Here is a 22,216-nt window from a genome sequence, read left to right on the forward strand (position 1 = left end):
ATCCTTTTATCAGAACGCTGGCCCTCCTCAAATTCTGTTTCATATTGTAACACCGTAAACCAATCTTTTAATTTTCATTAGCCTGCTCAAAATTATCTACCTCTTTTAGTATCAAAGACAATGGACCATATGAACGATAAAACCGTACTATGGGGAACATTAACCCCTCCCTCCCATTAACTGCTAATTTTTCCAACTTTTTCTTAGAGGCATTTCCGCGCAGAGGTCTATAGGCGGTAATTAAAAAGTTATACTTGAAAACTGTAACCTCGCATCGAAACAGATTCGTTGTATTCCCTGACAACCCTCTAAATCTGGATGATATTTTAATTCAATTGCCCTCTCCCCACCTCCACCTCTTAAAATAAAGTCCTTTTTAACTCCACAGATGTTAACGCTTAAACTCTCAATAAATAAAACAACCGACCCACTACCCCACTCGTTATAACTATCTAGTTTAGTCACAATGCTGCTTACCCAATCTAAAAAAAAACTCCTCATAATTTGATGAATGCGGGCGAATTGCTAACATCTCTGTATGTAAGTATTTGGAATAGAGCTCACTCGCATTTTCATTAAAAAAATTTTTTAGTGCTATTGATGCTTTTAAACTGTCCCTCCCTCCCCACACCCCCATCTGTTTTTCAAGAAGGGCTCTTGATAAGGAATCTTGTTAACATATAAATGAGTAATATCCAGGGGATGTGTTATTATATCCCCTGACATTAAGGAGTTAAAGGGGTAACCGAATTTTGCGCAGTAGACATATGTATGGTGCAAGGCAGAGTTATAAAGGAAAAAATCTGGAATTGTAAATTTTTGTGGGGGTAATGTTTCACTACTACTACTATCATCAACCTCAATGGTGGGGGGCATAGAATCGTCAATAGCACCACCCCCAGTCTGTTCAATTGCATTAGTTACCCATGGTGTAAAATCACCCAATTCGCTGAGTATGGCTTCCATGGTATTTGGGGATAGTTGATCTAGCCAGCCTGTGTTGTCCTATGACGGAATTTCTTTATGAGAACCCGGTTTAAATGCACTTGTGCTACTATCACCCAAATGCTCATTCATAAACCTATTTGTCCATTCCGGGTCCTCCATCATATCAAAATCAAATTTTAAGTCGTCTAGGCTAGTTATATCCCCGAAACAATCATTTAGAAAACCCTTTTCCTACTTCATATTATCAACAACAACTAAAGTATCCGCATCTCTAAACTCCATTGGCGGTGTAATGATTAGCGCAGGTTCACTGCAAATAACTGCTTCTTGAGCTGATGGTGGTGGTGGTGCTAATTCGCTGATCTTAATCTACAAGAATAAAATTTATTTTCCATATGCAATATCCACTTTTTTATTAAGTCAAAAACTATGCCAACTTTTAACCCCGTCAATACTTAACTTCCACCTTAGCTATATATTGCCTAAATACTTGCCCACTTCAATCATTAGGTACCTGTAGACAGCTTAACCAATTTCATATTTTGCTCTTTTACGATATTAATTTCACAGATAATAATTGAGCAGAAAAAAAGCCAGGTTCTTAATTACTAGTTGATATGCATACACGATGTGAAGTATGATAAAAAAATATCTGTCATATAGTTGGCAACACCTCACTAAGAGGCGATAACCTATTTTTTTTTTCCTAAAGCATTTCAATACGCTTCTAGTCACATGTTTACCGGTTACCAAATAAGTACCTAAAGTCATGTATCAAAGTTAAAGCCCTATCTGATTAAGGTTTTTTATATCTAGCCCCCTCTTGTCAACTTAAACGATAGTTTAAAAAAAATGCCCGAATGAAAAATATCTTTTTTTTAACTCAAGTTAATTCCTTTCGAGAAATATAGATATCACTTACAAGAATGCATAATCAGAATCGGGTATTCGTATGCAAGGTTCGTTATACCTTGAAGCTTTCTGCATTTCATTATGCTAATAGGCGCCCGCTGATCGGCTTTTTGTATTATTTTTTTAACTTTGCCACATGGACGCCATCTATGACTAATCAAGGCTTGAAAGTTAAATAATACGCAACTTGTATAAAAAAGAAATTTGTAAAATTGTGAGTGTGTTATAAACCTAAATAAAAATATAGGGTTATTTGATAAATGGACTTACGTTAGAAATTGCAGGTAGGTCGTTAGAAACCTCTTGTCCATCTGAACGGGATGCGTAACGAATTACAGTTGGCCTCATCGAGTTCAAGGATTGTATTAAGTGCCTGTCAGTGTTGTCAGGTGCGACATCTAACTTCACTCGCTTTTGGTCGGAGGTTTGATCATCAGTGTCCTAGAATAAAAATTAATTTAAGTTTTTTCACTAGGTAACTTATAACCATATAGTTTCACACACTTCAAGTTTAAAATCAATAACCGGAGTTAGGATTGGCAGAATCAGAATTCGTGGCTGTTTCAGACAAACAGAATTATACTCCAAAAAATATTATTATTTGTTTATATACAGCCGTAATTCATCGAAAGTTCTCTTTGCCCAGGCATATAGACATCGCCATCGACTGATTATAATAGCCTAATTTACCTGTCTCATATCCGGCCAGCCCAAATTTAGTCCTCTTATTGGGTTTAATTATTTTTTTTCTGATGCAAAAGACTATGCAACAGTGGTAAATCTCTTCATCTAACCCTTTCCCTCTAACCCTCCACAATTTTAAAGACCGTTTAACTCCAAAAGCGTCACTTTTTTCAAAAATTAGAGTTTTGAATCAATTTTTTATTTCGCTATTTGTATGATATTAATTTCACTGAAAATAATTGAGCAGAAAAAAGCCCGATACATATTTACTAGTTTGTAGGCATACACAACGTAAAGTATGGCTAATGCCAATAAAATAATTAGAAGTATGATAAAAAAAAATATCTGTAACGGAGTTGCCAATACCTTACTAGGAAGCGATAACCTATTTTTTCACCCCTCAATGTTCTTTTTTCTTCAATAATTAACCCCTTGAGTAAATACACGCACGCTAATCTGGTTTTTCCCATTTTTTTTAGCTATCCCACATGGAGGCCATCTATGGTTAATCAAGGCTTGAAAGTTAAATAATGCGCAACTTGTTTAAAAAAATAAATTTGCAAAATTGTGAGTGTGTTATAAACATAAAACAAAATATGGAGTTATCTGATGAATGGACTTACGTTAGAAATTGCAAGTAGATCGTTAGAAACCTGTTGTCCATCTGAACAGGGTGCATAACGAATTACAGGTGTCCTTATCAAGTTCAAAGATAGTGTTAGGTGTCTTTCACTGTTGTCAAGAGCGACATCCAGTTTTGAACGCTTTTGGTCGGGGGTTTGATCATCAGTGTCCTAGAATAAAAATTAATTTCTTTTTATTCACTAGGTAACTTATAACGATATAGTTTCACACACTTCAAGTTTAAAATCAATAACCAGAGTTAGGACTGGCAGAATCAAAATTCGTGGCTGTTTCAGACAATCAGAATTATACTCCAAAGAAAATTATTATTTGTTTATAAACAGCCGTGATTGGTCTAAAGTTCTCTTTACCCAGGCATATAGACATCACCAACGACTGTTTATAATAGCCTAATTTACCTGTCTCATATCCAGCCAACCCAAATTTTATTCCTCTTATTGAGTTTAATTTTTATTTAGTTTGTTTTTTTTACTGATGCAAAGACAATGCAAAAGAGGATGCAGAAAACTATGCAACAGCCCTGGTGAATCTCTTTATATAAACCTTTCCCTATGACCCTCCACAATTTTAAAGACCGTTTAAAGTCCAAAAGTCTCACTTTTTTCAAAAATTAGAGTCTTGCCGCTGCTTAAAGCAGCCCAGATTTGGACATCGTCGGATGTTATTCCATCTAGATAATTCTTTTATTGGGTTTATTAATATTATTTAATGTTTCTCGCATGCCTAGTTTTTATTTTATAATCACCATTATAACAAAGCGGAGTGAATAAGCAATTCTGTAATTGAGTAGGATCATTCAACTAAGCTAAACTAATTTTGTAGCTTTTTGGGTTTCTTAGTTAAGTACCCATTTAGTCAAAATACCTGAACAGCTGTTACAAAGCATATGAATTTTGCAAATAGATATGTAGTCCGCTCCAAAACCCATATGGCAGATAGTTAACGAAAAAGATCACGTTTTTTATGATAATTCACGAATAATGTATATTCACTTACCATCAAGATTCTTTTAGAGTTCTCCATTGGAAAATGAATAAATTTTAACTATAAAAGGGTTATTTCGAGTTCGTTTTTTCAACTAATCCAGAAATTGAGTAATTCCATCTTTATTTATAGTGAAAAAATATGATTATATGCCCTCCAGAAACCAGTATTTTTACAAAGAGACCACCTTTAATATGCGATATGAGGAAGTCGAGTTTTGGCAATTGAACCTAGAAAAAACATGTTTTAGTAATAGATGAATGACCCTGGTAAGTCATGTACCTGTGAAACTGCATACATATCCATGCCCCAGGGCTTGTAATCGTCAAACCTTATACAAGCTTACTACTAAGGTTTATTTCCGGAGGGGAATTTATCGGCAAATTGTATCGTATCGGTGTGATGCCGATATATCGTTATCGGACTCCGACAATCCATTTCGGTTGGGCCCTAATATATATCATAAGTGAGTGTATGCATTATTTAGTATACTATAAAATCCGTCACAATTAAACAAAAGATGAACAAAAAAAAGAAAAAAAAGAAAAGAGAAACATCAAATACGGAACGCAACCAACACGAAAAGAACTACACACAACTAAGTTATTAATGCCTCCCGTGGATTGCTAATAGCCTCTATTCTTTTGTAGTAGTTTTTCGAACACAATCCTACAGCAATACCGGATCAGGTACTGCCTTATTATATATAAATTGCTTGGCAGCTCCAAATGGAACCTGAGGTACCTGAGGAAGCTTCTTCTTTTAGCTACTTTATTCTGATTAATTAGTAGTTTTCAGAACGGCGAAACATCAATTATATGGCACAACGCTACATCAGCACAATTGTAGCGCGCAGTAACACATTTAAATTCCAATTCGAAGAAACCGAAACTGTATAGGTAGACCTAATTTTCTTCTCATTATGCTTCACAATCGACACACGTGTAAGTCGCAGAGTTTTGCCAAATAGTAGATCTAGGCGGCATCAACTTAAAGGGCGTGGGCATTTGTGACCCTTGTTGTGTTTCTGGTTGAGAAGAAGTATTCTAGTTAAGAATATAGAATGTAAAAACGGGTTTATAAACTGTTATATAAACCTTTCTGCTCAGCTTTTCTCTTAAAGTTATTGTCTTTGAGTGACAAGATCCGTCTGTTTCTGTAACAGAGCTGTTTGTTTCACCGGCTGTCAGCTCTCTCCTGGTTGTTGTGTTGTTTGTTCAGCTAACCATTTCAATGTTAACAAAACAACAACAAAATGTTTCGTAGTGACAAAAAAGTGATAGTCGTGAAAAACCAATGGAAAGAAAAGCTTGCCTATTAGACAGGCTAGTAAAAATTATAACGGCTATTGTGGATAATGAGAAAAAAGCAAGAAGAAGTATTCTAGTTAAGAATATAGAATGTAAAAACTGTTATATAAATTGTTGGTAAAAACAATGAGATGAGAGGGAATTATAAAGCCAAAAGTAGTATTAGGCTGCGAAACGCACATGGGATTTTGTTTTGAGTTGTATGATTTAACCTATGTTTAGGAATAAATATCAGCATAGCCAATTGATTTTATAGTCCTTGATACAAAAAATAATTATAATAGCAATAAAGTTGGCTCAGGTAGCAAAGAAGATTAATTTGACTTGGAATTCTATGTATGTTCAAGCATAGAAAGTCAAAAAGCCATAGAAAATGAATGTCTTGCAAACTTTCACGGTAAATCACCTCCTTAAAGCATTGAAAATTTAAGTGAATTCTGGTAATTAAAATGCAAATATATATAACCATTTAATGCTCTACTTTTTACCTAGATGAAGCAATGTGTGCATAAAGAGAATACAAATGATTTAAATTCTTTTTTTTTCTAGCAAGTCATTTTCTTCCAATTGCTCTTCCTGGTCAATTTGTTCACTAATTTCTTCTCGCTTGTAATACTGTTTTATTCATGTTTCGTAGACTTTAATGATTTTTTTCTGTGTTTGCAATTTTGGCTTTGTTTTTATGATTGAGATTTTGGCTATTTGCCTATTGGTTCGTTTTAGAGATTTCACTATTTCTTATGAGCTGAACTCTTGCAAATCCTGAAGATTTGCAGGGTTTTTTTTCATCTTCAGCCACAGGAACCAGGGGCAGATCCAGGATTTTCTTTGCTTCGATAAACTTGCGACCAAGGAAATACCAACAATTTAAAGGGAACCTTGACAATTATGTGTCGTAGGTAGGCAGTGGAAATGGTCGTAAATTTAATCTAAATTTGGTGAGGGTTAAAGTTCTAATAAATCTTTGGAAATTAAAATGGTATAAAAATATTGATACAAAAAATAGTAAATTATAAAAACCATCCCGCCATAAAAAAAAGATGTTCACCATTTATAAAAAAAAAAGTATGATATTTAATATTTTCTGTACAATTTTCCACCTTTGGACTTCTGACCACTATAGCGAGTGAGTTAAGCTTTTGTTGTCAAAAAATTGGTCTTGAACCATCTTTTGGAGTTATGCATTCTTTGTGACTATTTGTATAGATCAAACCATTTAGCATGTCGCCTAACTTTGTGGCATCGCTTAGTAATTATGATTGTAATGAAGTGTAGGAAATGAGGATTAAGATACAACTTGTATATTGTAAAAGATGTATTAAACAATAAATACTAGTTCGTTTAGGGGTGTAACAAGGAAAATAGAACAAAGAGATAGAATTACTTAAAATGCATTTAATACGAGGGTTTTAAGTATAGGCAATGAAGCATTAACTAATCACTAATTCTTTTTAAAAATAGTATTTTAACAAAAAGCGTCAACTTTGACCAAATCCAAAAAATTCACTAATCAAAATTTCACTTTTCATAACAACGTAGCGTATCTTTTCACTTTTTAAAGTTCAATATATTTTGCTTAAATTACAGAATTCACAATTTTATAAGAAAAAGTCTATTTCTTCATTTCTACTCCCGCCATATCTGTTTATTACACAGTTGATGTCTACCGCAATATTTTGGTGAAAGTTTATAATAGCTAGTCCTGTCATTTTAGAACTCATCGTTAGTATTTCTTCTTCTATTCATCCTAAAATATTCAAATAAAGACCAAAATCATAAGAAAAATATGAACTCTGATAAAGATGCATGTAGGTATGTACTTCAAACTAAGTATATGAGCCGAAATACTCCTTAAAGAAACAAATAGTCATGTGTTTGCAATTTTTGTATTTGATAGGTATAGATTGGTGATTTCAATTCTCAGGGTGTCAAGCTGTGGTAGATTTCTAATATTATTTTTTTTCAATCTTGAAATTTTCAGATATTCAACTCAAACGTTTAAATCTCGATAATGTCTGTTAAGCACAAAAATAAAATTTGAAATTCGGCTCTGATTTGTCATTAAGTAAGAGAATTGTCTCGTACAAATTTTTATTTATAAACAACTAATCGTGGAGATATGATTGGATGGCATGTATCAAAATAAGTACTCAGCGGCAGTGGCATATACATATCATTTTATACAATTTTATGGACAAATATATGCAACTCCTGTACAAAAACATAACTATATTTTGTGACTGGTTCGTATTGAGAATGTGAGAAATTCTGAAGTAATATTATAGCTGCATTCCGTTTCCGTGGTTAAATCAAGTGGTGTGAATTTCCACTTTTTTCCAACATTTCATTAGTAAATGTTTGAAAAAAAAATCGATGCCATTTCACTGATTCAAACTGTGAATTCAGAGACCTGTCTATACCGGTTAGATCATAGGCAGCGCAATAACGCTGCCTATGTAAAGAACGATGTTGGCGCAATGTATTTTTTTTCTTTTGACCAGGCCACTTCGTATGGAAAGAGTTATCGTAGAAACTTCGAAAAGAAAATTCGATTGGAAATTGGAAGGACTTGTGCCCTACTTAATAGCTGAAAGGGATTGGAAGGCAACTAACACCCCTTCCACGCCCACCATTTCCCCAAACACATCCAATCAAAATTTTGAGATAGCCATTTGGTTCAACGTAGTAGAAAGATCTGGAGATTATGTCTTTGAAGAGGACACTCCCCCTAGAGCCCTCAGGGCAAAGGGTTGTAAGTTATGCCCTGGAGGCATATAAGGTTTTTATAGAAAGCGCTGTCGTAAAAACTTCAAAAAGGGCTCATTCGAATGAAAATTTAAAGGGCTGGTGCCCTTTTTTCTAGTCAAAAGTGATTGGAGGGCAAGTAAACCCCCCCCCACAGTCCTCAGGGCAAGGGTTGTAAGTTTTGCCCTGGGGGCTTATAAGGTTTTTATAGAAAGCGTTGTCGTTAAAACTTAAAAAGGGCTCATTCGATTGTAAATTTGAAGGGCTAGTGCCCTTTTTAATAGTTGAAAGTGATTGGAGGGTAACTAACCCCCCCTCTCTTGCCCAACATTTCCCCAAACACATACAACCAAAATTTTGAGATATTCAGTTTGTTCAACGGAGTAGAAAGTTCTGGAAATTAGATCTTTGAGGATGATAACCCCCTAACAGTCCTCAGGGTAAGGGTTGTAAGTTATGCCCTGGGGGCATATAAGGTTTTTATAGAAAGCGTTGTCGTAGAAACTTCAAAAAGGGCTCCTTTGATTGGAAATAGTCGAAAGTGTATATAATTTTTACTTTACTGAAAAAAATTCTTTTAAATGTTTTTATTTTTATAACTTTAAGAAATCGAAAATTAATTAAGATTTTAAAGAATAGATATCAGCATATGTATATTAAACTGACAATGCACATTTTTCAGTAGATTCATTTGAATTTTTTTAGTAAAGTACAAATTATATTCTGGCTTTTAGAAAGCATAGGGGCTTAGAATCCTACTCATATTAATTTCTGCTCGTTTTGAGTTTGACTCTATGATTTATTTTAATTTCTGTTTGTCTTGGGTTTCATTTATTTATTAATACTGATTTGGGGTAGTTATATGCTTGGTAGATTATTTGGTTCTGTTTTTGTTCTTTTTTGGTTTAATGGAGTTCTTTACTTTTTTTTGAAAAACTTATTTTGTGGAAAAAGTTTTTTCAATTAATAAAAAAATAAACACATAATTAGTTGCCTTTTTTGAAAAAAACATTTTGAAAATCTATTTTTGTTAAATGATTACCCCGACTTTTGAAGGAGTACTTTTACTCGTATACTTAGTTTTAAGTGTATACTTATACGAACCTTTATTAAAATTCAGATATTTCTAAAGAGTTTGGCCTTTATTTTAAATAAATAAAAAAAACAAGTTTTTTTTAACTGAAAGTAAGGAGTGACATTAAAACTTAAAACGAACAGAAATTATTCCGTATATGAAAGGGGCTGTCCCCTCCTCAATACCTCGCTCTTTACGCTAAAGTTTTTTATTGTTTTAAAAAATAAAATTCAAACTTTAGCGTAAAGAGCGAGGTATTCAAGAGGGGACAGCCCTTCCATATACGGAATATTTTCTGTTCGTTTTAAGTTTTAATCCGTGATCTTTCTTCTGACAAAAAATACAAGATTCCACATTTTTGCAGATAGGAGCTTGAAACTTCCGCAGTAGGGTTTTCTGATACGCTGAATCCGATGTTGTGATTTTCATTAAAGTTCTATTACTTTTTGGGGTTGTTTATCCCTTTTTTCGAAAATGATGCAAATTTTCTCAGGCGTGTAACTTTTGATGGGTAAAACTAAACTTAATGAAACTTATATATTTGAAATCAGCATAAAAATCTGATTCTATTGATGTATCTATGGGTATGAAAATTTCGGTTTTTAGAGTTTCGGTTACTATTGAGCCGGGTCGCTCCTTACTTACAGTTCGTTACCACGAACTGTTTGATGTTTTAGGATGAACAGAGGAGGTGATATGTCATATAACCCAGAGCTTTGATTAGATGAGAATAGGCCGTAAAGCGGCCACTATTTGCTCACCGAAGTCCAAAACGTAAATTAATAATATATTTGCACTTTTGACACATTTACTTTCTATTATACAAATCCCCTTAAAAAACAACAGTGTTGTAAAAACCACCCCGCTTCGCAAAAAAAGCAAACCCAAATTCTATGACAACCAAAAAAAGTAATGACATCAATTTCTTCGCTTCTGTGCCACAGCAAGATTCAAAAAACTAATTTTTGACAACAAAAGAAGTTTAAATATTCAGTTTTTCAGTCCCATTGTCACAGCACAATCCTGAAATATCATTTCGACAGCCTAAAGAAGTTAGGGTTTTAAATTTCCCCTCCTTTTTATGACGAAATGAAGATTTTCGCCTCCCAGTTGGCTTTTGTGGTAATACGGACAGATTCCCTTGATCAATCTGCATTTAATTAAGGACTGCCTCATCATTAAAACCTAACAGAGACCACATAAAGTAACTGAATCTTTGTTTCAAACTTCTCAGGAACAATTAACTACTAACTTTAATATTTGCATTTTTTTTTTCTTTCTTGCAGTAAGAGTTATGTATTTATTCTTGGCATCTGTACTCTTCAGTTTCTTGTTTGTTTTTTAATTCATTAAAAAAAATTCCAGATTTCAATTGGAAACTTTTTGTGTTATTTATATTTAAAAAGGCATGGTATTCCATATTTAAATAAGGCTTATTCAAAGCCGAAAAGGAAGATGTTAATTATTAAAATTTATGTAGTTCCTCTTTATTTTTATTTTTTATCTCTTCTTTAATAGTTATTAAGGCTGAAATATAATAATAATTTATTTTTGACCCACTAACATTGTAAAAAAGTCGAGTAACAAAAGAAAATCAAAGGAAAAGACAAAACAAAGCACATGCAAAACAATATCAATATAAAGAATTACAAATGCAAATCAGAACAATCGCACAAGAGGATGAAAAGGACCCAACCGCTTGCAGACCTCATCTTTTAACTTGGAGTCCAACTTATTATAGAATGTCAATATATCAGTTGCATTAAACATCGGAATAATCTTACGGTTTCTATACCAACGAGGCAAATACAAAAGATATTTAAAATAACGGAAGTACAACACTGTTATATTCTGCATATCACTGGTATTAAAAAATGGGCGCAAACCTGATACAAAAAGAATGGAATTGTCACAATATGTTGAATGGAGCTTAGCCAAGGCCTTACGAGAATGTCGGCCACGATTTGGGACAATTTTAGCATAAACTGCTTTAAGCTTATTCTTATTCTTTAAGTGCACTAAAACGGATAGCTGAAACAGAAGAGCAGATACTAATCTCGAGCCAACGCAACGCAGGAACCAGCTTAACTGAAAAACAACTACAACTCAAATCACTACTTGGGTTTTTAGCATTGAAAACTAAATACTCACATTTTTCAGCATTAAGCATGAAGCCAATTTTTTCAAAAAGCTTGGAAACAAACTGGGTAGACTCAGCTAGGGTGAATTTTGAACGGCTAATAAGAAATAAATCATCTGCATAAGCAATATAATATAAATTAGTTAGACCCGTAAAACACGACAGAAAAATACGAGAAAGCACAGGGTATAAACAAGCATTAAAAAGGTATGGAAACAGAACCCCCCCCCTTCCTAAGTCCAGACCGAATAGGAATATTACCAAAAAAGATCTCTCCTGACCGAAGTCAAACATATGAATTTGCATACCAATAACGAAGAACAAACATAGCAGATAAATTCACTCCAAGTTGAGTAAGAGAATACCATAATTGGCTATCACAAACCGAGTCAAAAGATTTTGAAACATCTAACGCACATAAATGCACTACAGATCCATCTTTTTGTGCTTGAATTAATAACGAAATAAGAACTCCACGTGCATGTTGGCAACCTCTATATGGTTTTAACCCAAATTGATTGGACACATAATCAACTTTTGGAAGAATTTCAGGAAGCAGGACATATTCAAAAACTTTGCTTAGCGAAAAGGCTACCGTAATAGGTCTATATGAAGCGCAATTAGTCGGATCATTCCCACGTTTAAGAATCGAAGTGACACTCCCGCACAAAAAAGAATCAGGCACCAAAGACGTACATAAACAAATTTGAAATAATAACTGCAAATGATAAATCAATTCTTTCGAATGAATATGAAGGTGAAAAACACTAATACCATCGATATCATACGATTTAGATTTTAAATTCTTAACACAACGAATCACACGGTCAGCCGAAACGGGAGGCACATGGCCTTGGTAAATTCTCGCAGGTAATACATAAGAACAGAGGCTAGCAAACTGAGAGTGAACATTATAATTCATAATATGAAATATCTTATTATAATGATTAATCCAAGAGGCATTAGTGATCTGATCGGAAATATGAGGTGAATCCAATTTCGCAACATTAATCACTTGTTTCCACTGACTAGAGGTCTTCGGAAATTCCACACCATTGTACCTTACTTTACGAAGATAACGTTTAAATCCCAACTTCGTTTTCTGTATAGTGTCAAAAAGGTGACCCCTTAAAGAGCGACCACACGTTACCCAAATTCTAAGCCACAATTTTGCACAATTTTTCAGGGTCAGATTTCCATATTGAACATCTAGTCTTCAGCTTAAAACGACAAAACGGGACAACCACTTCTTCAGCTTTTTTCAGGCAGGAAACAATCTGGCTGTAATATATATTGATCTTAACTTGAGCTTGTGGTGAAATAACACTGTTACAGATTAAATTAAATGGAACTTTAATCATAGACAAAAGATGAGCAAAGTTTGATAAATATTGAGACCAGTCCGTTTTATTCCAGTCTCTTTTGGTTATCCACTTTTGGTAATATATGGAATTATTCTAATTATTAATAAAATAATGATTATTAAGGCTGAAGTATTATTTTATATTATTTTAGAATTGTTATTTTGTAGCTTTATTTACCCTGAAGCACTTATCAATGACACATTTCAGTATTGTAATTAAGTTTTCGCCCAATGTTCCCTCTCTAATTACAGATGCGATCAGATTTTTGTATGGTCAAATAGCAATAAAGTCTTATGTTGTATGAAATTGTTGAAAATCGTGAAGATAAACTACCAAACTAAGATTTTTGACTGGGTATGGAGGCTCCCCCACTGATAGCTTTTACCATATAAGTAAATGAAATGAATCGTACGGTGTTATTAATTACATTCTAATCTCAATTATGGGGACTATGGTTCAGAAGTAAATAAATAAGGCAAACAAAAATAACGTATCTTTTGAACTAAAAATATTTTTACCTTGATTTCTTGATCTATTTTTTCTTTTAGTCATGACGAGTTGATTGTTCGAAAAGCCGCCGTTTTGGATAGACACATTGCTAACGATGCCTTGAAAAGGCTCAAAACCTATCGACCTTCATGTGTTCACGATTTTGAAATAATGGATTCAAAAATGGGGAAGATTATACGAATGAACGAGGTACGGGCTATCTTATTATCAAATAGAATACTGATAAGAATGGAAATAGAATGCTCTTATTTCCCTTCGAAAGGCTTCATGGCCAGGGATACAAGGGGGAGACAAAAAAAAAATACAATATAAGCAACAACCAAAAAAAAGAGAGAACAATAACCAAATAACATATAAGATTAAAAAGAGAACATACCTCAGGCCTTGGAGTCAAAGCGCAGAGAAAATAACCCTGCTCCATGAAATAAACACTCAGGGGACATTGTATTTTTGATCCAATTGCCATAGTGGGACACAGGGCAGAAAGGACGGGACACGGGTACGAATATAGTGGGACACGGGACAGAAAAGGATACTCGCTCAGACCAGTTATGGTGCTCAAAAAGGCCACAAGAACTTCTAATCTGCAGTCAAAAGAGCACCCTCCTATTTTCTGAGATCACCTATTCTAAGCAACGAAGAGAAAAGAACAATGGGAGACTAGTGCGTAGATTTTGACACCTAAGACCCATAACTAGATTTATGAGGAAAGGGGATTGCGAATCCCCTTCCTAAGATTGGGAATCCTTAAAAAAAAATTACGGCCCAAAAAGCACTTTTTTGCGTTTTAGGGTCCTCCCCAGAAAAGGTTACGCATGCACAAATACCAAAGCCTATAGTAATCATAGCACACAATTAGTTTAACAGGGAAACACTATTTTAATATTGTGGATACTAGAGAGGAGCGGTGTCAGATGACTTTTCTACGGGGTGAGATGGCTCATTATACCCCAAGAAGTGCCTTTTGGTTCCAAATAAGGAGTTTTTGTTCACATGTTCACATGTTCGACACCGAACATGTAAGCGAGTCAATGAAAATAAACCTGGACAGCGAGAATCAAAACGTGTCAAAATTGAAAATGATAGCGATGATGATTGGGCTCGGGATTTTGACATGGATAAGGTATTGTAGGCAAGAGGTATTGCCTACAATACCTTTGAAAATCAAAAATATGGAGTAGAAAAATTGTTGGGAGAAAAAAAAGTTTGTTTTCATTTTTGACACGCCGCCGCTTTTCTTCTAACCGTGTGTATTTTCTGTTCATTTTCATTTTTGACTTGCTCACATGTTCGGTGTCGCATGTCTTCTAACCGTGTGTGTCTTCGCTCTTCATTTTCATTTTTGACATGTTTTTGGATTTGATTACTTCAGACAGTTTAGCAATGGCCTTTATTTTCGTTGTCCGTATTGGTGTTGTCGCAATTGATGGTACAGGATGTCGAATTTCAAATCTTATTACGTTTGATAGTTTAGGTGTTGATTCCAAAGAGTCATGGTTTATAGCAACTGCAACTACAAATTTTCGTTTTTGGGGTCTTCCAACCGACATTACATTATATAAATAACTGTTGCGTAGGAAACTCAACAATCTTATTTATGCATGACACCATATAAGAAATGCTTTTATGATGTACTAACATAGTACATGACGTCATTTGCAAAAACCAAAATTAAGGTTCTTCATGAATTTTTCTCAGACTTCTGACCAATCTAGATCGTTTTTTATGCGAGAATATCCCAAGATACCAGTCTTCCCGAAAAAATATGAAGCCGTTTTCGAGAACATACATATATACACACTTATGGCTCACATATAAAGATAGTATAAGTCTGTTATGTGGGTAAAAGCTGTCAGTTCACTTGAGCCCTCTGATGCTTGTCAGCGTACATCATGTCTCTAAATGGGAAAGTTGCTCTTCAGTTTTTATTGGTATTGATTCGCCAAACAACACCTTGATTCCATTGGCCACCCTACGGGGCAAAGATTAAAGGTGTATTTTTTGTCCTCGTTATGGCCACATTATCAATAAAAACTCCTTATTTGGAACTAAAAGGCACTTCTTGGGGTATAATGAGCCATCTCACCCCGTAGAAAAGTCATCTGATACCGCTCCTCTCTATTATCCCCAATATTAAAATAGTGTTTCCCTGTTAAACTAATTGTGTGCTAAGATTACTATAGGCTTTGGTATTTGTGCATGCGTAACCTTTTTTGAGGAGAAGGCTAAAACCCCAAAAAAGTACATTTTGGGTCGTAATCTTCTTTGAGGGATTTCCAGTCTTAGGAAGGGGATTCGCAATCCCCTTTCCTCATAATCTAGTTACGGGTCTTAGGGGTCAGAATCTACGCTGCCTCCCACTGATCTTTTCTCTTCGTTGCTTAGAATAGGTAATCTCAGAAAATGGGAGGGTGCTCTTTTGACCGCACATTAGAAGTTCTTGTGGCCTTCTTGAGGACCATAACTAGTATGAGCGAGTCTCCTTTTCTGTCCCGTGTCCCGTCCTTTCTACCCTGTGTCCCACTCTGGCAGTTGGATCAAAGATCACCATTTAATTGAAACTGTTTTTAGCTCCAAAGAATGTGTCTCAGGGAGGGGGTGGGTGGGTTGGTGCAATTTATGCACCAACACACCTCAACTCAGCTGTCGTCACGGAAGAAGGTCTGTTTGTGTAAAAATTAATGTGATTGTTTTTTTTTTGCGTGCTCTTCGTTTTTGTAATGACTGATTCTCGTGAGCAGCGCGCGGCCGTAATGTTTTGCTTCCTGCTCGGGAAAACGGCCAATTACCCGTCACCCCTCCTGGATTTTGAAAAATTATCTTTTCTTGTATTTTCATAAAAGAAAAAAAATCCGTTAAAAAAAAATGCTATCCTCTTATATTTTTTAAATTTTTTTTTTCTTTCTTTAAAGAATCGAAAAAGATTGCTGGACAAGACAAAAACAATGAAAGACCATTCTAAAACTACATTGGGCAAGAATTCTTTTTCTTTTGATTACTAGAACCTCACTACTGACCTGATTTGTGTTATAGCGGATAATTGAGCCTGTTTTAGAATTAAACGGATTATTAAGATTCTGTTAACTCAATGAGGAATAATTGCCCTCTGAATTCAACTCTTCAAAATTGGTACTTGGTATCCCTCGTACTTGGTACTTGGACCCTAGTCGGTACTTCAAATCCTTTTCACTCTATAGCCTATATGAAACGGTACTATCGCGATACCGTGTAATGCCAATCATACCGACACCAAGAGACGAAACGAATTTTGATCGTTTGAACGTTGGGAGTCTGTCCTTGATGCTTATACAAATGTTTTCCAATACAATAGCCAGTAAATCTTAATTCTTTTCGTAAGTGGATAAGCGCTCAGTAGTATCCGCTTGGTTAGCATTGGTCATATGCCCGAAACACACTTGGTGTTTTTTGCCGTTTCTACTTTAGCGCTTACACACTGGGCGGTAAAAATTCCATCGACGCAACATCAGTTGATCAGAGATCTGACTTAACAATCAATTTTAATTAACAATTAATGTTAGTCAATGATTGAACAATGAAAAAACCCTTATATTTTGGCTGGGATACAAAAGACAGGTGATAGTATTGACCATTCTGTTTTCGTTAAGACGGAAAAAATCCAATCGGGAAATATGTATTGCAAAAAATGCCTCATGCAACACTGACTCCAAATATGTTTTTTTTTTTTCGGGAATGAAGGCACTCACTGCTTGTACTTTCTAGCACAATATTTGTATAAATAAAAAGGTGGGACACTTTTTTAGAATAAAATATCTCCTATAAATTAAGTTCTTGATTATAGTTTTGATTTTAATAAAAGGTACATATTTTTAATCTACGTAATCCGTGCATGGATTATTCTACGTTAAGTCGAGCTGAGAGAATCCGGGGGTCACCTATATTGTTCTCCAAGAAAGAAAATAGTTGGTTTCTAGCCCGTATCAAGGGGGGTTAGGAGGTTTGAACCCCCCTCTCCCGAAAGGTTTGTCCGGCTCGTATAAACGTAACAAAAATGCATATAACCAAATTTTTTATGTCGGTTATATTTTTTTATTATATTGTGTTTTTGAAATCTATTTTTGTAACCCCCCCCCCCCCCCATCCTCCGAAAAAAGTCCTGGATACGGCTCTGGTTGGTTCTACTAGAAATACGCCGTTGATTTTTATGGCACTCATTTGGGATAATTTATTTGCATAAAGAAGAGCCCTTGTATAGAACTTCTCTTGCTCAATTCCCAAACAAGAATCTTTGTGGTACACCCACAGAGAAAGAGAGGGACCACTCGTAGAAAACCTTGTGATTCAAAAACTTTTCTTTGTTTTCATTGGTTTAAAATTCCAAACTGGAGATATAAAAACCAATTTAATTTTAAAAAGCGAAGTTATTTGTCTCCCCAAAAATAAGGAATAATGTTAATGGTCTATGAAAATACATCACAGGTATAAAGCACGCTTTCTACCTTGGAATTATAGGAAAGTAATCTCCCTTATTCTCTTTTGGCCTTTCAAATTCAAGAAGTAACTATTGTATCGTACATGCATAAAACTGAAAAGATATCCTTTTCGAGCTTTTTAAAAACTTACCAAGTTGCTTATATGTTTCTTGAGGAAGTTGGTTAAGGCCATGCGATATCTTAAAGGCTCGTCTTACCTCATCGATTATATTTTTTTAGTTTGTATGTCCAAACTATTTAGAATTGATGGGGCAGTCCTGCCATAACTTGTAGAGCTTGGATAAGTAATCTGGATAAACGACATAAAACCAAAAGTCAACGCCTACTTTCCCAGAAATCTTAGAAAAAACATTTAACTTCCCCCATTTTTTCACAGGAGATAGAGATATTTAGTTTTAATGAAAGTTACATCATCAGAAAGTGTGAATTTTGTTGTTTCCATTAAACTGGAACAGTCCGGATAGTCCGGAAATAAATTCCGGACTGTTGTTTCGATTAAGCATGTTTTCTTTTTAAAGTTCAGGAAAGGGAATCCCCAAAACCGTTCTAGCATACCTGCTCGAAAAACGCTAAAATTGGTTGAAAGGAATTATCATCTGAGGAATTTTGCCACTTCGGAAGTTCCCTGTGGTGCCGCCCCCATTTATTGACTATCTCACTGACAAAAGGGAAGTAAAATCGAACTGTCTTTTTGGTCAGATTTCACAGTCACACGACAAATTCTTGACAGCTTTCTATTAAAGCTAGTCCTCTGAGAATTTTCTAATGGGCCCTTTGTCATTGAGACGGTTCTCCGACACTGATGATCGCAAAATGACTTTTAAGGTATCGTATCGCCTTAATGCTTGTTTACAATTGATTTCGGAAAAACTAAATCTAATATTTTTATTTCAGGCAAGTTTCACCATTGTTTCTCCAAACGTTTCATACTCTTGCTTTACAAGACAAATATCTCCTATCAAAGATATTCCAGACCAGACAAAATCAGCTAGCCGGTCAGAACAAACAGTAGTAGAAAATGCTATTTCAAAAGAAACTGAGCAAAGCAAAGAATCCCAATCGTCTTCTTTGAAGCCTCCAAATTATAATCAACTAGCCAGATTGGAATTCACTTCAACTGCTGACAAGTTTATACGTAGTCTGAAGCAAAGATCTAAAGGAGTGAAGGATCCTCGTACTTCAAAATACACTAAGAGCCGTCAGAAATCTCTACATAAAGAAGTGAATATTCAAACAGACGTAAGCCAGCATATTCCTAGCCCATCGTCTCCTGATCAAAATCAGCTAATTGATATGACTAGAGATGTATCTAAAAAATGTATCGACCGAGTTGTTAGCAGTTCGGAAAATGCTGGGATTCATCAGAAATCACCGAATAAAACAGCAAATGTTGAAACAGATTTAGGCCATGCTTCAAAAGAAGCTCCTATCTCTAGTCCTTTGTCTTCGGGTCAAAATCGGCTGTTTGATATGACCGAATTTTCAAAAGATGTTAAAAATGTTGTTGCTGGGAAGGATAGTGAAGCAGCACAAAGTTCAGTTACCTCTGAAAAATTGTTTGGATCTTTTGGCGATATTGTTGATTCTACACCAACCAGGCCAGAAAAGGACCCTGGAGGTAGTGATGTGTGCCAACCGTATTTAGATTATTCCTTACAGAAAGATAAAGATAAGCATACGTCTGAAAGTGAGGGTGAAATTGTTAATGATACTTACCACTCTTCGAATCCTAGTACTAGTAATTCTTGTAGCAAAAGCAGAAGAAATGGCTTTGAAAGAAGTGATGAGCGACGTGTAAACGATAATAAAAGGCCAGAAAAAAAGGAATTTAAAGGCCAGTCTCAACGCAATGGACATTCAGAGCTAGGATCAAAAACGTCTCGGCTTTATCAAAGAAGCAAAGGCAGGGACTCTGAAACTACTCGAAGTGACCGACATGAACATTCATTATTGAAAAAGCGAAAAAGAAGTCCAAGTCTATATTGCAGTCCTGAAAGTAGGTCACGTGATCGGTTTTATGAAAACAGACGAAATGAACGCTTTGTTAATGACGATGAGAAACATGGTAGAGGTCTTTCCGAGGTGGGATTGTACCATAGAAAGGGTAATCGGAGTAGAGATAGAAGAGGATATCACCATGGGGAAAAACACGAATCTAACGTTGAAAGATCTCAAGGGGATGACCATCGCTACCCCCATAAATCCAGTTCTAAATCTGCACGTTTAAATGAGAGACACAATTTAGACTGGTCTTCTGATCATTGGTCACCGCCTAGACGAAGACATGCTGATCGCAGGGATATTGCAAACACCCCTGTAGGTAGAGACAGGCGACTGCAGCCTAAACAAAAATTAATGTCTCGGGTGCCCAGAGAAAGTTCGGAGAATAAAATAGATTCTAGGCATGGAAAATCTCATGATGAAAGGCATCATTATAGAAGAAATGAGTCATATAAGCAGAGGCAAAGATCTGAATCTGAATATCAGGACAGAAAAAGTCGGAAAAGACCAAGGGAGTGGAAAGAGGGTCATCGCTCCTCTGTCGATGACGAGACGCGCGATTTCAAGCATTCAAAGCCATTACTAGAAGAATGTTTAAATGAGTATGAGTCTGAGAGGTCCGTTTCTCCGCAATTTTCTGAAGTAGAACCTACTTCACCCTCTGTTATGGGCAGTTCGCCAGAGTTGTATCTTTCACCGTGACTAAATCTGAAGTTTCTGACAGAGAAATTAGAGTAAGACCATGGGAGTTGAAGGTAGGATGTGTTTTCTGTCAAAGAAAAGGAACAAAGTATTCAAAACGGCTACTACAAGTTATCAATAGGTTTGAATATGGTATATTTCGCTATGAGTAAGTTTCTCCAGTATATCCTGATTTACCCCCTATCATGGGTACTCCTAGTACACCGTGACTAAAACTAAAGATGTATATTAAGGAGATTTAAATATTTCAAAGGAATTAATAGGAAAAAGTATTTAACTTGGAGTATTAGAAGCCACCTTTAATGAAATTCTATCCAGTAGAATGTGAACTACGGTACCCTCTAGTTTGGGTAGTCTGCAAGAGTTCGATATACATATGTAGCATAGCAATTATGTAAATAAGAATAATATGAATCCACTTGATATATAATAAAGACAACCACGTAGATTCTTGTTTTTCTTTCCACAGGGATCCATTTCATGCCCTTCTTTTTACTTTTCTCGATGTTTTCTTCTACCTCTTTACTTACAAATTGTCACCACTCAATTTTCTGATCAAGCGCTCTCTGAAACGTGACAGGAGAGGGGTCTGTCGACCCACTCAATCATCCCTGAATTAACAAAGTCAAACAAAACTTTGAAACTAAGTATCTATAATAATCGAATATTTTGTGTTCTGCAACGAATGAGTTGCAGTGCTGATCTTTAAGAACGAATGCGCTGGCCTGTGGTGTTTTCCCATCGGAAACTGGGGCACCGTATCAATAGCTTTTGGATAGTTCTGAATTCATTGTTTCAAAATTTTCACTGGAAGGCATTTTTTCCCTCTTTGGCTGAAAATGATAGTAACTGTTTACAAGAGAAGAAAGCTTGTTTAAATTCCGTTGATCGGAAATTAGTTTCATTACCTGGTTACCCCACGTTAAAAGGACCGACAGAAATGGCAATGCCGTTAACCTGGTTGGCAGCTTTATTATCAAGCAGGTACTCTAACAAGTATGCCTGTAAATATTAATGGCTTACACGGTTATGAATATATTAGTCTAATTCGGTGTTTTCACTATCGGTATTTTCATTAACAAGAAAAGTTTCACGCCAATAGAAATAATCTACTCTTATGCAGTTGCTTGATGAGACTTTCTATTTTCTAAATATATAACTTTTGAAAGTTTCCAGAAATTAATGGCGGTTATCTACCTCTCTTTTAATTTGAAGAATGATAATGCCAATGCCCGGGTAATGTCAATCTATTATATTTAAAAAGATAATAGTCTTTTAAGCGAAAGTAGTGCGACAATAAAGTATGTACAACAAATATAGCCAATTGTTAATTGCGAATGTATTTACTTCTTTTTTTTCAAATTATTTGAAGTGAAAATCTTATTAATTTCAGCAAACTTATGGCAATAAACCCTTCTATTCTTGGGGCATTGTGAAAAACTTTTTTTCCCACTGAAATCCATTTTGGGTTTCTATATACAACCAGAGGCGTCGTTTGGAGGGGATTTCCCCCCCCCAATAATGTGGAGAAAAAAATATTATGTATCCCATGGCCCTTGACTATCCGGATATAGACCTCTCTTGCCCCCTCCCCCCCCCCAATAAAAATGCTGGAGATTCGCCCCTGTATACAACTAGCTTATGCCTTCGCTTGGCTGCAATCTAAAAAAAAATGAAATCCCCCCTCCCCCCAAAAAAAGAAAATCAATCACGGTAACCCCTCT

General features: G+C 35.3%; 1 protein-coding gene across 1 annotated transcript in view; it reads left to right on the plus strand.

The window, feature by feature from the left end:
• LOC148954989 (uncharacterized) overlaps nucleotides 1–20,923 on the plus strand; it is a 42,412-nt gene extending 21,489 nt beyond the window's left edge. The window contains exons 3-4 of the mRNA XM_089108010.1: nucleotides 13,356–13,506; nucleotides 18,684–20,923. Coding sequence (XP_088964136.1) covers nucleotides 13,356–13,506; nucleotides 18,684–20,492 — 1,960 coding nt within the window. The 3' untranslated portion in view covers nucleotides 20,493–20,923. The remainder of the gene's footprint in view (nucleotides 1–13,355; nucleotides 13,507–18,683) is intronic.
• Nucleotides 20,924–22,216: the final 1,293 nt, after the last annotated feature.

The sequence above is a fragment of the Artemia sp. Qi Xiang Cuo genome, chromosome 2, assembly GCF_049724085.1.
Source record: "Artemia sp. Qi Xiang Cuo chromosome 2, ASM4972408v1, whole genome shotgun sequence".
NCBI lineage: Eukaryota > Metazoa > Arthropoda > Branchiopoda > Anostraca > Artemiidae > Artemia > Artemia sp. Qi Xiang Cuo.